The sequence below is a fragment of the Leishmania infantum genome, chromosome 34 (genome assembly GCF_000002875.2).
Source record: "Leishmania infantum JPCM5 genome chromosome 34".
Taxonomy (NCBI): domain Eukaryota; phylum Euglenozoa; class Kinetoplastea; order Trypanosomatida; family Trypanosomatidae; genus Leishmania; species Leishmania infantum.
This window is the reverse complement of record NC_009418.2, coordinates 12135-26640: the sequence shown is the minus strand read 5'-3', so window position 1 is coordinate 26640 and position 14506 is coordinate 12135. Positions and strand designations below refer to the sequence as shown.

Below are 14506 nucleotides of genomic sequence, written 5' to 3'. Positions count from 1 at the left end.
GTCACTGGCTTTCTCAGAGCATCCCCTCAATCATCAAAGTAAAGGGTGGAGAACGGCATTTGACAAGAAATAATAAGTGCTAACGATGTCTCTGAAGTAAGGGTCTTTTACAAGTTCCTCGTACTCTCTCCGCCAACGCCCTTACAGAGGTGCGTATGTGGGTGTGCTTTTGTCTCCTATTCCTCGCTCTTCTCGCTTTGCAGGGCTGCACGTGTGCATCAACGGTGCTCGTACAAGGGGTGAGGTGGCCACATGCACTACATGAGAATCCATTTACGCTCGTGGCGCTGCGCATTAGCGCGCAAAGGGAGAAGAGAGAGCGCACCTCTGTGCAATGCGCGTCTTTCGCTACACGTGGAGGGGGACAGATGAAAATTTGATCAGGGGCGGCGTACACGCCGAGACACTCAGAGAACAAAAGAGCATTGGAAGGAACAAAGTAGAAGCAAGAGAAGTGCATAAGTCGAAATATCGCAAATTAAAAAAAAAGATGCAGGAGAGACGAAAGAGGGAAGGGGTAGGGTAGGGTGTGTTTTGCTTGTTTTTTTCTGCCATTTGGTCGGTATGTCAGAGGGAGAGGGTAGCCCAGGCAATAAAAGGAAAAGTCACACAAAAAGAACGGTCGAAAGAGCAGACGCATCACAGCGAGCGCAATGATAAAACTCAAAGGAGGCAGGAACAAAAAAGTCAAAAAAAGAAGTGAGAGGGGGGAGTGAGGGAGACGGGGTGTTGCTGCCAGCTCTCCAGCAACAAAGAAGTCATAATCGCAATTTCCAGGGCTGGCACGACAAGTAATGCAGCCCTATACACGACAAAAGGAAGATAGCACTCCTGTGTTCGCCTTCAAGTTTCCGCCACGCACCCCCACAACGGCGCGCCACGAAGCATATTAGCAGGCTTTTCGCTTTTCACCGCTCTCTGCTTCGTCCAGAGCACGGCAAGGGAAAAAATGCAGGCACCATGCACACCTGGCCCACTGCACAGCTTTCGTGCAGCAGGAATGAGATAGGCTGTGTTGCAGCAATAACGAACAACAACAGAAAACAGAAAAGCGAAAGAAAAGTGCGTTTCGCGCATACAAGAGCGTTTCTTTGTATTTGTTGTTGTTCGTGCCTGTCCGACCATGCAACATGAGCTCAACTCCAGTCTGCTTGCGCTGGCACGGCCCTGTTGCGTGGTGCGATGCAGTCATAGGCACGCGGCACAGCAATGCACCGACTCCGTCATCTGAGCACGGCCTCCACCCGCAACTCTGCACCCCACTCGCTTCGCTGGCGGCTCCGACGCAACGCCATCCAGGAGCTGACCGCCGGCATCAGCAGCGTTGAATTGCTCTGGCTCGCCCATGTCTTAGGTGCCTGACCCTGTCACCGCCTCCAGTGGCCGTGCATTGGCAGGAGCAGGGGCTGCCTGGCTTCCCCACACGGAGTGGGGGTGCCGGACCTAGGTGCCCCGCGCTGAGGTCTTCCCCATCACCAGAGCGGGACAGTGGGCGGAAAAAAGAGGAAGAAAGAATGCGTGCAAGGAGATACCAACGGTGTCTTCTTCACTTTCTCACCGCATCCGCACGCCAAAGAGAGAGAGGCGTACACCTCATCTGTGCCCCTCAGCACACTGTCCACAGTTCGCCTTCACGCCTACTGCTGCTTCGTGCTACGCGCCTAGAGACACACCGATGGTGTCAGTCACCCTTCCATTATCGGTGCTGAGCTTTCACTCAGGCACATGCACAGAGACGCGCAAGAGGAAACGTGTGTCGACGACCTCTACAGTCCCAGACTCGCCCGAGGAAGAAGAGCGAAAACGGAAGAGAGTGCCAAAGGTCGCTGGCTTCGGCCATCACATTGCGAGTATAATGCAACAACGGAGAGACCCCAGCAGCTGCACAACGTGCCTCCGTCAACGGCGTGCTTCTCCTGTAGAGGGCGGGGGAGAGTAGGAAAGCAGCCAAAGCACGCTTCTTTCACTTTTAGCTCCCCGAAGCGGGGGCTCTGTGAAGGTTCTTGGTGCCGAGCTCGGTCAGCTTTTTGAACGCATTCGCAAAGTCTTTGTTGAAGCGGTCGTTGTCCTTTGCGTACAGCTCCACGTACTTGCGGTAGCCGGGATCGAGGAGGAGGGAAACGTCACTGGGAAGCATCATCAGCTTCGTCGTCGCGCGGTCCATCAGCTGCATCTTCTCAACCTTCGGATTCAAGACCCAATCCTCATCGAGCAACTGCGTAAAGAAGGAGTTGTCGAAACCGTTCTTGTCGTGCGTCCACGGTCCATGGTAGCCGGAGAATTTGATGTGGCACTCACCGCACGTGTGCGCGCCGATGAGCGCCACTGTCTCCTGGTCATTGAACCCGAGACGCGTGAACACCTCGCGCACGTGACTTTGCGTCTTTGAGCCGTCCGGCAGGCGCCCGTCAGGTCCACACACAGAGCCATCCTTGGCATCCACCCGACCCCAGCAGAACGGAATCGTGGGACCACCCATGTACTCGATGGCCACGTAGGCGGCGAGCACCCACAAATCCGCGTAAGATATTTGCGGGTACTTCTTCTTCAACGGCTCCAGCGCCTTGCGAGGGATGTCGAGACCTTTGTTACCCTCGTACAGGCACTCCGGTTTGAAGCGCATCGACGCTGAGTTCGGAGAGCCATCCTTCTTGAAGCAGTCGTACGAAGCGGCCTCGTGCCATGCGAGGCGAATCAGCGAAGGTCCGAGTTCCAGCTTGTCAGAGATCATGCTCTCAATGTCGGCGCGGAGAGCCCGGATGTCGAACGGCGGCTCCTCCACGCGTGCGCTGGCGCAGGAAACAAACATGGCACCACTCACGAAGGTGCCAACAGCGATGCCGGTAAAGAGGCCTTTCGCTCGCCGAGAGGTGCCGGACATGCGTGGCACGTAACTAGGCAGCACGCGCTGCCCAAGGCGGACACAAGCACAGCGGAACATGATTGGTCAGCAGGAGTGCTCCTCGCAGAGTTCTTCTTTGCGTGCTGTCGTCTTTGAGTCTCTTTTTCTCTTGTAGCTAAGCGCGGGGGAAACACGTTGCAGTAGAGCAGCAGTCGATCTACATGGCGTGAACGGTGGGAGAGAGATCATGAGAAGGCTGTGATGGAGCTGGCGAGAACGTCATGCGGATCCGTTCATCGGACGCAACGAGCGAAGACCCAGACGCAGGTGCCGGGAACGCAGCACTTCAGTAGGATTGTTTTCGGCTTGAGAGCCAACTGTAAAGAGAGACCTCGGCTTGACGCGCTGGTCAGTAGAGAGAGTCCGTAGCACGCAATGGTGGCTTGCATACCGAAGCTCCACGGCTGCATGTCCTTTCGCCGAGAGATCCTAGTCTAGTGCGATTTGACAGCGCAGCAATGCAGTACGTAGAGAGGACGACGCAGTAGAGTGCACTCGCATACGAGTCACCCTCTAATGGCCAGACAGAAGCAGGCTTCTTTCTCTTGTGGGCCTTTTCCGGCTGCATATCGACGCTACGCAGCCATTCCCCAAAAGGCGGGGGAGAGAGACGACACAAACATAAGCAGTGTACAGCAAAGCTTGCCGGTATGAGTGCACGACTGACGTGAAGAGGAAAGAAGACAAAGATGCGCCCGACTCTTCTCGCCGCGCGTCACACAAAGTTCAGCTTCCGCAGATTGGCAGGTAAGGGCGGAATCGGGAGAGAAAAAAAAGTTACGCACTGACCCGCTGACGCTCTATCAAGGACGTGCAAGAAAGCCGTGAAAGGGCACTCGCAGCGGCAGTGCACCGCCGCCCACACAAAGCAAATAATAGTAGGAAGTACGCCGTGAAGTGTGGCAACTCTCGGTGACGGCCGAGGTCGCACTTGACAGGAGAGGGAAAAAGAAGCAAAAGGCGAGGTCCCGTGTCCTCAAGCACGCATCGTCTTTTTCTTCCGATGTTCTCTTGTGAGGAGGGCCAAGAGGGAGGCGGCTCAGAGGGGGGCGGGGAGGGAGGTGCGCGAGAGTCTGACGCGGCCATTCTCTGGTGCTTAGAAGAGCAGTCAAGCACACACAGACAGCCACGTCGACACGGCGGACACCTCACTAGGAGAACACGACAGGCAACTCATAGCGCGGCATCGCACTGAAGCTACACAAAAGGCATCACCTCTTCGATTTCGACAACCTCTCCGCTGAGTTCCCCTTTCCGGCACCCGTTTGGGAGCCGCTACAATTCGGGTCAGAATTCGTCGCCCTCTCATGGTCGGCTAGTTGTCGCCCATTCACATTGCGATTGCAGGTTGCATCAAGCACGGGCGGATCACTCAGCGCTTTGTTTGAAATTGAATTGGCCTTAGCAGAGGAGGAAAAAGATATCTCGCAGCCTGCATTTGTCGTGTACGGCTCAGCCATCGCTGCGGGAAGAAGGGGCAGCGCGGCGAGCCCAGCATTGACGTCGCGTGTGCTGCTAGCGGGATTGGGACTGATGTCACCTCGAGGCTGTCCTGCACTGCCGGCCGCGCCGGCGAGCCCTGTCAGCGCTGTGGTCAGCTGGCGCGGAGAGCGTGTGAGGGACGTCGTGGCACTCAGCGGTGCTGTCTGTTGACGGGGCACCGGCGACGCAGAGACGAGAGCGCCCCGAATCGAACTTCGCATTAGCGTGTTGCCGAAGTGGTTCTCGCCGGCTGCACTGCTTTCGAGGCGCACCGAGGATCGCGTCGTTGCCAAGTTCGCGCCGCCTTCCCAGTAGTCTTTGTACACAGTGATGATTTGCAGCACGGCATCTGCATTGAAGTACACCTCCTCCCCTTTCCCTGCCGTGTCACTCGTCTCCCCGCGCCACACCGAGTCCAGCGTATTCAAAAGATCCGCCGGGCAGGGATTGGGTTGCGGAAACCGCTCCATACAATTTCCCGGGGCACGCAGCGGTAGCACGGTGGCGCATCCACTGGAGGACGTGTACACTGAAAGACGTGCGCCTTGCAGCAAATACGCTGCGTAGAGTGCCATTACTCGCCCACTCACCTCGACAGAATTGCTGCTGTTAAACATGCCTACCATCGGCGGGTTCGACATTGAGTTGCGCCTCGCCATGAGCGCCTTGGTGACTCCGTCGTCTTCGCCAACATCGATAAGGCCCTGCGGCTGGGCCAGCACGCTCACGCTGCGCAAGCTGTCTGGCATGCACTTTGTCGTGCTGGACTGCGTGACGTAGGGATGAAATGTCCACTGCTGCCGCAGATAGAATAGAAGGTTCAGGGTGCTGTTGAAGTAGCTCTGAAAGGCCTCCTGTATCTCCTTGGACACTGCCAACGGCTTCGCATCACCGACGACGGACCCGCCTTGCTGACTAATCGTAGCCAAGCCACCACCCGTTGAGATGTTGGTCGGCTGCGGTAAAGCTGACGGCAGCAGATCACTTACCATTCGCGCCTGTCTCAGCTGATAGCACAGGCGACGCTGAAGAACCGCGTTGGAAGACGCCTTTCGCAAGCCACTGGTCGTGCTAGCCAGTTCCGGTGTTTCCATTACGTTTGAAGAGAAGCACAGAGCCACAAAATAGCGCATGACGTGAGTGACCTGAAACCGATCGAGGGTAGATGCAAAGTTAACAGCGTTGCTGGGAAGGACGTCGAAATCCACGGTTCGCGTTCGGCGGCCCACCGTGAGATTGTTTTTCTCCCTCGTTTTCAGTGAGATCTCTGATCTCTCCGTCGGCGACCGCACCCCATTCGACTCGGCTTGCTGGCGAATGCAGTTGAGGAACTGCTGCTGAAGGCTCTCTGCCCCAGACCCGGCAATGGAGTCGTTGCGAGACGACAGCGATGTGGTTTTTGCGCGGGCCACTGCCACTCGGATGACACGTACCACTTTGTATCTCCGTGGCACGCGTATTGCGCTGGCAGCATACCTAATGAGCGCCAAAGCCGACCCTTTCCTCCTGCGGGTGCGTCGAAGTGTGTTGGGCAGGTTGAGAAAAACCGGGTACGCTGTAAAGGCGCCCAGTGTAAGGAGAATGACCACGGTCCCCATGGAGAGGAAGGCAAAGCTGCAGCACACAGCTAAACCGAACCCGACCAGCCGTCGGCGGTTGCGCCGGGCTATGTGGGCAGCCAACGCAAGCTCATAGTACGTGTCCTCCATCAGACCACGCGAGAAAAAGACGCGCGCGCGCAGCAGACTGTTCAGGAAGGCGTTCTCGCGACTGTAGAGAAACGGCTGAAACTTGGTGACACCGCTGCCCCCCACAGGTGCAGCAGCGACACGAGCGGCAGTGCTGTCACTCGCAGGAACGTAGCAGAACAGCGAAATGTTACGAAGGACGCTTAAGACACCAAGTGCCACAGTCAGCACGAACAACATGTCGAAGAGGTCCGAGTAGAGCGCTATGACAACCGCTGCGAGCGCCATCCCTGTCTTCCGAGGCACGCGCCAGGAAGTCACGTCAACCATGCGCAGGAGTACGTCGACAAGTGCAACGTACGGAAGTAGTACAAAGCGGATGGCTGGCGAATTGAGAGTCTCTTCCATCCCGATAGCAGCCTCCTCGGCTGCTCCACTCGAAGCACTTGGCAATGGCGCGTCGGAATCCATGGCAGCGGTGATGCGCTTCGTCGTATCCGTGGGGCTGTGACTCCGTATGGACTTCCCCCTCGGAACGCGTCCGAAAGTGTAGCCGTTAAACTGCACAGAGAGAACGGCGCTCCCGTTCCTCTCTCCTCGGCCGAACATAGCATTCGTGATCAACGTGTCTAGGTTGTGAGCCTCCACGGTACTCACAACGGCCCGCTTCGCCTGCATCGCAATGCTGACTGTTCTCCTGGCCAACATCAGCTCCCGCAGGCTTATCTTTGCAACACCAATGCACAGGGGAGTGTCGTGTCTGTGCCTGTTGACGGTGGCGTTGCCGATCGCTCTCTTCACAACTTGCTGTGCGTCGTAATCAAGTGGTGGGGGGAGCTGCAGCAGACGAATTTTCACGACGCTGTCGGCGGCAGCCGTAGGAAGGGCTGCCAGAATCACCTCGTCCACGTCTGCGCTGTGATAGGCTGTTCCGACAGCACTGTTGTTCCAGTTACTCTTGATGCGCGCCTCATGCTGCTTCTTGTCCATCACGGCACTGAAACATCTGCTCTCCATCTCAATGAGACTCTCCACCACGACCTGCAGCTTCAGCTCGGGGGTGAAAGGCGTCGTGTGCCGAAGACGCAACAGCGAGCCGCCGTTCCAGGCGCGCCTGGCAGTTTCCTCAGCGCCGCTGCCTTGCCCATTGTATGAGGACAGGAGCTGCTTTACGCGGTAAAAGCTCTGTGGGTCGAAAGCGCAGGCCTGCTCCACCCCACATAGCCGAATTTCGACATGCATGTTTTGCTTTTGCTTCAACTACTTCGGTTTTCAAAGCCGAGCTGGATGTGAAGCGCCGCACGCACAACAGGTAATCCGTCTGCGTGCGCCGCCGAGTTCACTATACGCTTTTTCTTTGTTCCCGCGGCAGCGCAGCGTCGAATATGACGATACAAGAAGCCTACATAATAAATAGACGAGAAAAAGGAAGGATAGGAGGGAGAGACATATATGAAGACTGGCACAACCGGGAAAGGGGAAGAACAGAACAATTAGGAGGGACAGAGCAGAAGGTGCAGCGATAGACGAGGCCGTAGCGTGTGAAGAACGTTGTCGAACACTCTCGATAATCCATGATCACATCGCCGTACCTTACGAAGAGCTCCCCGTTATCTCTCATACGAGGAATGGCGTCACTCCTTCTTGTGCGTGGTCACCGTGTGCTGAGCAGCGTAGAGGGTCTCATCTTATATCTGTTTGTGTGCATTTTGGATGGGGGTTGAGGTCGTCTCTCTTCCTTTGCGCGTGCACCACGGTCGCGCCATCCGTGCCGGTGCATCGCCTTTGCCCTTCACTCAAGAGCGACACTTGCTGCTGCTGTTGCATTCCTCTCTCTCCTGCGGCTGTGAGCGGTGCAGACAGCATCTCCACACTGGCCACAGGCGCCAGCTGCATTCGCGCAACTATATCACAGAGGAGGCGATGTCATTGTCACACGGCAAACAAATCGTGACACAAGTTCGGTGACCTCGGTAAACTCGCCAAAGACGATGCTCTGGCGCCCCTCAAACTCGCTAGCAACGATATGTGTGGCCTTTAGGAAAAAATGTGCAGTGTAGGCCGTCTCCCGATGGTGCTGTCCTACGTCCGACGCGATCGTGCCTCCAGGCGACTCACTTCGCGAGTGCACCTTGGAACTTGAAGCGGCAGCACCTCGTGTCGACGTAAAACCCTGCCCAACCTGCGTGGCCGACCCGTCACCATCGCTAGACCAGGATGAGGTGGAGAGCGCTTCAACAAGGGCCTCGACCACCTTGGAGGTCTCTCTTGCTGTCGACTGCGAGTGGCTCCCGATGCTGGCTCCCACCTTGTTGGCGGGCCCACTTTGGCAGACGTTAGCTAGCGGTGAGCCGTTGTCGCGCAAGGCTCTCGCTTTTTGTCGCTCTGGACTAGGAGAAATGATTGCTCTGGTGCCGGTTGATCGCGCAGAGGCTCGCCTGCTCGACCAGCGGGGGGCGCAGACGTTTGGAGAAGGCGCAGAGAAACCGACTGATGTGTCTCGCCTGTTATCTCTCGATTCTGGCGCTGCGTGTAAAAGGGATTCTATCAGGTTCTGCTGAACGGTAACCTCCGCGAGGATGTCCCGCCATGGGCTTTTCTTGGCGCTCTGACAATTCATCGATGGCGCTCACTGTTTACATCATTCACAGTCCTCAGAGCAGGTTGACCCCGATTCTTGGGGAGCGAGGTGGGCAGGGAGTGAGGTGGAGAAAAATGTGAAACGAAAACATCCGCTTTAAGTTCGCTGTGCAATCTCCAGCTGAAGAGCATGCTCAATAGTACTCACGGGTGCTTCTGGCTTCTCGCATTTGAGATCTGCGCCCCAACTGCGTTCAGGCGAGCCACCTTTCTGTAAACGACAACGGAGCAGTCTGGTAGCGTACATGTCGAATGTGTATCAGGGAGAGGACAGGAGAAGGATGAGTGGAATCAAGTGACAAGGATGCCCCAGGTGTATGCCGTCTTGGCACACTGCCATACGACTGCCGGAACCAGAGTTTGAAATGTAGTGGTGCACCATGACACGCTCAGCGCCTCTCCCCCTTTCCTCTTAGATGGCCCCGCATCCGTATACAGCAGTCTTTATCAAACAGTGTGGCGATAGGCGGGTGGGGGAGGGTGAAGCGCGGCCCGAGCGAGTGTGCCAGCGCTTCTCTCCAATGCATCCAAGAAAGTGTGCTGCTCTTTCTCTCGATGCCTTACAATTCCCATAGCCTCGTTAAGCACAGTAACAAGGAACGGTTCCAACTCGTAAGTTGTGGAGGACAGACATACACACACAAAGCGAGGCGAAGGGGAAGGAAAAAAATGAGAAGCTGATCAGGAGACGATGTCCGCCCCGTATAAGCTGGTCATCTGCGACTCGTGCACCGCTGATAATAAAGTTTGCGCACGTCATCAAGTGTCAAGCATCCACACAAAAAGCTGGAAAACGTTACAAGTCACCAAGCAGCGAAGACGCAGACCTGAGTAGCAGCACATAATGAGATTACTGATTCTTTTTATCTGACTCAGCCGCCTCTGCTGCCGGGGCGCCTTCCTCTGCCGCATCTGCGCCGCTATCTCCGTCGAAGCGGGACATGTCAACAGGGTAGATCCAGCGCTGATAGAGGAGAATGGCAAACACTATATCGTCTTGAAAGCAGGCAAGTCGATGAAGCCAAGGCATCTTAATGACAAAGGCGAAGAGGTCGTCGATGACGGTGTTGAGGGATTTGTAGATGAATGTCCGCCACGGAAGCTGGCCGACACTCTTCATTTTGTAGTTGATGAAAATCTGTGGGGTCATCTGCGCAAAGCCAAAGCTGTAGATGAATTGAACTTGCGTGGAGATAAGGAAAGAGTACCAGTTCCGATGCGTTTTATACAGAGCCGAGTACACAGTGTAGCCCGTCAGAGGCAGAATCATCGCGTAGATAAGATACCGCACCGCCACGTCGTCGTGCTTCTGCGTCCGGGAATCGTACGAGTCGTTAAAACCGATGTCGTACCCGGCAATCCTCCACTTTCCCTTCTTTTCAGCCGACTCCCTCGCCGCCCCCTGTCCCTCCACGGCGGTTGTGGATTCGGCCTCGACTTTTACTATCTTGAGCGTCTTTGCAAGCTTCCAAAACTCCATGAAAGCGCCCATTCCAGATGGCACGAGCACGGCCCACGAAGTTTCTTGGCTGTCAAGGAGATAGAGGAAAATTACGGACTGAAAGTAGCAGCTGATGATAATGCTGCGGACGGAGAGACCTCGAAAGTCCTTACGGCCCTTCCAGAATTTCACATCGTTCGAGAAGGCGAGGAACTCAAACACGGAGTGCAGCACCGTCACAATCGCCGTGACCACGAGAAGGACCGGATTCCTGGTGCTTACGTCTAGCAGCATCCTCTTTGTTTCCTCCGCTTCTGAGGCTTTCGAGAAGCCGGCGGTTGCTTGCGTCGCCATAGTCTTTTCGAACTGGGTGTACAGAAGCACCTTCCATCGCGGAAGTGGGGTGAGGCGCACAGTGAAGTTGAGTGGCTGTGATGTGCTGCTTGCATTCAACTGCACATGATGCTCGCGCAGCATCCAAAAGTTGTTGATGTAGAGGGACGGGCCGTAAAAGCCGGGCCGCGACTCTACCACGGGGGTGAACTCGAAGCAAGGGTCCGGAAGAGGGTAATCGAAGAAGACGACAGGGCTCAGCGTCACCTCGGGCTGGAAGTATTGCTTGTACGCAGTGCTGACTGCCGCCTCCACGTTGGCGCTCTCACCCTCGCTGTTTTTGCCGAAGAGGTACTTCTTTTGCACAGTGGAATCGCGGAAAAAGCGCACAAGCGGCTCTGTTAATGAAAATGTGTAGTTGCGCACAGACCACTGCACGCGCAGCGTTACCGTGCAGTTGGCGGCCGCGCACGGCTTCAGGTCGACGGGAATCGTTACGCTCAGGTTGGCCGCCGCCAATGCGGCGTGGTTGAGCAAGAGGTTCTCGAATTTAAGTGGCTCAAACAGGGGCGGCTGCGTTTCAACTACGACGCTGAAGCGCTCCCCTTGTCGAGCAAGCGGACGCAAACTTGACAGTGTGGACGGCGGCGCTGGCGACTGAGGCTGCACTGACTTCGTGTTTGGCACGGAGACCATCGGTGCCTTTCCAAAGATGTTCATGAGCACGAGCGACAGAAACGCGTAGAGCAGCGCCTTGGACAAGAACGACCGCAAATCTCTCTGATTGCCGTCGTTGCCGTCACGAATCTGTCGAGTGTTCGTGTTGGTCATTGCCCCTGTGAAGAAGTTCGAAGGTGGCCGGACGTGCTCGCTGCAGCGCTCCTGTCAGGGAAGGATGCCTTCGCCTTCACTGACGCAATATACACTGCAAAGGCGTTTGCTCTAGTTCCGTAGCGAAGCCTTAAAGATAGGTTTAAAAAAAAAAGAACAAACGGACAGGTGCTTTAAGAAAGATTCAGAGTGAAGAAAAGAGTTATGGAGCATGCATGTGTTTGGATTTGAACCGCAGTCGAGAACAGCCTTTCTCCCACCCTCCTCCGTTCTCACAAAACGCTAGCTGGCTCGTCATAAGGCCCCTCACTGGGGAACTTGGCACTAGAGTGCTATTTGCGCTGCAGGCAATTATTCAGCAGGTTTTTGCCCTTTTAGGCAGTGGAACCTGGCTGCCCAACGGATGCCACAGGACGGCGGGCCATGCCGACGCGCATGTGCAGAGCCCTCACGCAGTCGTGCCACTCATCTACGGTCTGCACCTTTTTTTTTCCTGTCGATGCTTGTCTTGCCGCTAACGTACAAACCCAAGTGTGGCCCCCGCGTCCCACCAGTCCAGCGTGCAGAAGGGAATTTGCGCCACGGTCAGTAGACCTCCCGACAAAGCGTTCACGAAATGGGTTGGCGGAAGTGCCCCTAAAAAGCGGGCAAACAGCTGTGGACGAAGAGAGCTGTCGATGCCTTTGGAGCTCCGTACAGCGTCGTGTGGGGAGGGACCAGCAACAGCGCAAGCAACGGCAAACACAATCCACACGCACATCATCGTCGCTAGTACTTTCCACCCCGCAGACGGACTCCCTGGTGCCCGCTTTCGCCACACCTGTGCACTCGTCAGCGGGGCAACAGAGCCGAGGACCTTGCGGTACTCCATGCGTGCGAGATCCAGGTTCCACGGAGATTTGGGGCGCGCAGGCACCATCATCTTTGGTCCGCGTTCCATCGCCACAAGTCGACTCATCTCCGGGTCACGCACCTGACAAAGAACGTCGAGCCTCTGTTGAGATGCAGCCGGCCCGGTACCGGCGCCTCGGGAGAACGCGACGACTAAAACATTCTGCAAGTCAGAACTTGGCGCAATATCGACGACGTCTGCCGACTGGCCGTGCTGCTGGGCGTGCTTGCGGCCAAGCGCAAAGACGAGAGCCTTGTATTTCAGGCTCGCAATATCTATCCACGACACCGCCTCGCTGTCGAGATCGGTGACGACGTCTTCTTCTTCCTTTGTTATGTAGGACTGGGCAAAGGTGCTTTTCTCAGCCGTCTCCATGACATCGCTGTTGGTCGATTGAGCTACTCTGGTCCTCGCACTTGCTGACGCCGGAGCTTTCGGCTCTTCTATTCCAGCAGCTCTTCCTTTCGCGCTGGACCTCCCATTGATGATTGGGGTATCCCATGGTAACATGAAAAACTGGCAGAGAGCAACGAAATGCGCGATGTACACCACCACTCGGTAAGGGCTGGAGATGCGACACGTGAAGACGAACAGATCGTCGACGAGAAACATCAGCTCGCTTGTCGCAAACCGCGTCCACGTGAACCTTGCACTCGTCATGTCCAAGTACGTGAGCGGCAGTGAGCACTTGCGCATTAAAAAGTTGTCGTACGCGTTCGGTGAGAATCTGTACAGGAACGAGAGAACGTAGACACTACCATAAAACATGCGGGAGGCCTCTTCCATCGGCATCGCGGCATTCTCCCTCATACGCACGGCAATGCTTGCAACACTCGCGCAGCCCAGCAAGACGAACGCGTCGCGTAACACATCAAAATAGGAGTTTCGCCGCACCTCCTCCATCGACTGCTGCTGCGCAGAGGCTTTTGCCATCGACAGAGAGTAGTAAAAGAGCTCGACAACCGTCACAATGCTGAAGCCGCTGACAAAGAGGGTCTCATGCACAGTGCAAAAGACCAAAATGACAATGCTGCACGCGAGCCTGAGCGTGGCACTCTTCCTCGCACTGGCGGGGTACAGCCGCAGTAAGATCATGAAGACATTCATCGCCGCGTCGCCGGATATCTGGAACCCGCGGAACGACAGCAATGAACGCAGCGCCATGAGACTTTTGTGATACTGGTTTGCGAGAGTCAAGTGATGGTTACTGCGAGACAGCAGCATGTCGTATGCCTCTTTGATGCGCTCTGTCTTTTCCCGGCAATATTGTCCACAGGTCGGATTGTTATCTGGATGCCAACGCTTCATCATAGCGCGATACCCTCGCGTGATCTCGCTGGGCGTCGCCGTTGGGGGGACCTCCAAAGCCTTGTAGTAAGCATCCGTCTCAACGTCAATCAGCACCCGCCAAATGGGCCATATGCTCCACAGCACAGCGAGGAAAGGCACAAGGAGTGCCAAAACGCGAGCCATCAGTTGTGCTCGGCTGCGAAAGCGATTTTCAAAGAGACGCTTTCTCTCGAGATACTCCCGTAGGCAGCAGTCCAGCCACTCTCTCGAGAGATCCCCTTCCGCGGCCTCATCATCACGCGGCGGAATGATGACGCGAAGGGCGGTGTCTGATTTCGACTTCACCGCAAACACTCGCCCCATTCCCTTCATCCGCTCCGCAAATCGCCGAAAGTCACTGTTTTTCCCGAGCGCCTCGGTCGAAAGGCCACGAGGCTCTCCGATCGCATCGATTTCCATGCTTTTAACAGTGCCGCGTTTTTTTTTTGCATGAAAAGCTTGGCAATATCAGCGGTAAGCCAAACCAAAAATAGACCTCGAGAACTCTATTGATTACAAACGGCTAACAGCTCTGAAAGCCAAGAGCAGCAGAGAGAAAGACAGGAAGTCCATGAAGACATTTATCGTAGGTATTTATTCTCGGCTTCCATTTGACCTCCCTCAGCACGCAGTATTACGCAAAGAAACCTTGAAAAACCCATCCAGTCCCGTGTTTCTGTGCAATGGCCTGTTGTGCCCACTCTCATGACAGGAGAGACCTCAGCGCGGGGCACCTAGGTCCGGCACCCCCACTCTGTGTGAGGAAGCCAGGCAGCCCCTGCTCCTGCCAATGCACGGCCACTGGAGGCGGTGACAGGGTCAGGCACCTAAGACATGGGCGAGCCAGAGCAATTCAACGCTGCTGATGCCGGCGGTCAGCTCCTGGATGGCGTTGCGTCGGAGCCGCCAGCGAAGCGAGTGGGGTGCAGAGTTGCGGGTGGAGGCCGTGCTCAGATGACGGAGTCGGT

General features: G+C 55.9%; 4 protein-coding genes across 4 annotated transcripts; all 4 read right to left on the bottom strand.

Annotated features, from left to right (window-relative positions):
* Positions 1–1969: 1969 nt before the first annotated feature.
* APX (putative ascorbate-dependent peroxidase) lies at positions 1970–2881 on the bottom strand (the record flags this gene model as incomplete). The annotated part of the gene is made up of 1 exon (XM_001468357.1): positions 1970–2881. The coding sequence occupies one exon, from the start codon at positions 2879–2881 to the stop codon at positions 1970–1972; it is 912 nt and encodes a 303-aa protein (XP_001468394.1).
* A 1232-nt stretch (positions 2882–4113) lies between these two features.
* LINJ_34_0060 (conserved hypothetical protein) lies at positions 4114–7314 on the bottom strand (the record flags this gene model as incomplete). Its single annotated transcript, XM_001468356.1, has 1 exon — positions 4114–7314. The coding sequence occupies one exon, from the start codon at positions 7312–7314 to the stop codon at positions 4114–4116; it is 3201 nt and encodes a 1066-aa protein (XP_001468393.1).
* A 2248-nt stretch (positions 7315–9562) lies between these two features.
* LINJ_34_0050 (conserved hypothetical protein) lies at positions 9563–11317 on the bottom strand (the record flags this gene model as incomplete). The annotated part of the gene is made up of 1 exon (XM_001468355.1): positions 9563–11317. One exon carries the CDS (start codon positions 11315–11317, stop codon positions 9563–9565), a length of 1755 nt encoding a protein of 584 aa, XP_001468392.1.
* A 514-nt stretch (positions 11318–11831) lies between these two features.
* On the bottom strand, positions 11832–13871 carry LINJ_34_0040 (conserved hypothetical protein; the record flags this gene model as incomplete). The annotated part of the gene is made up of 1 exon (XM_001468354.1): positions 11832–13871. One exon carries the CDS (start codon positions 13869–13871, stop codon positions 11832–11834), a length of 2040 nt encoding a protein of 679 aa, XP_001468391.1.
* Between the last annotated feature and the right edge of the window lie 635 nt (positions 13872–14506).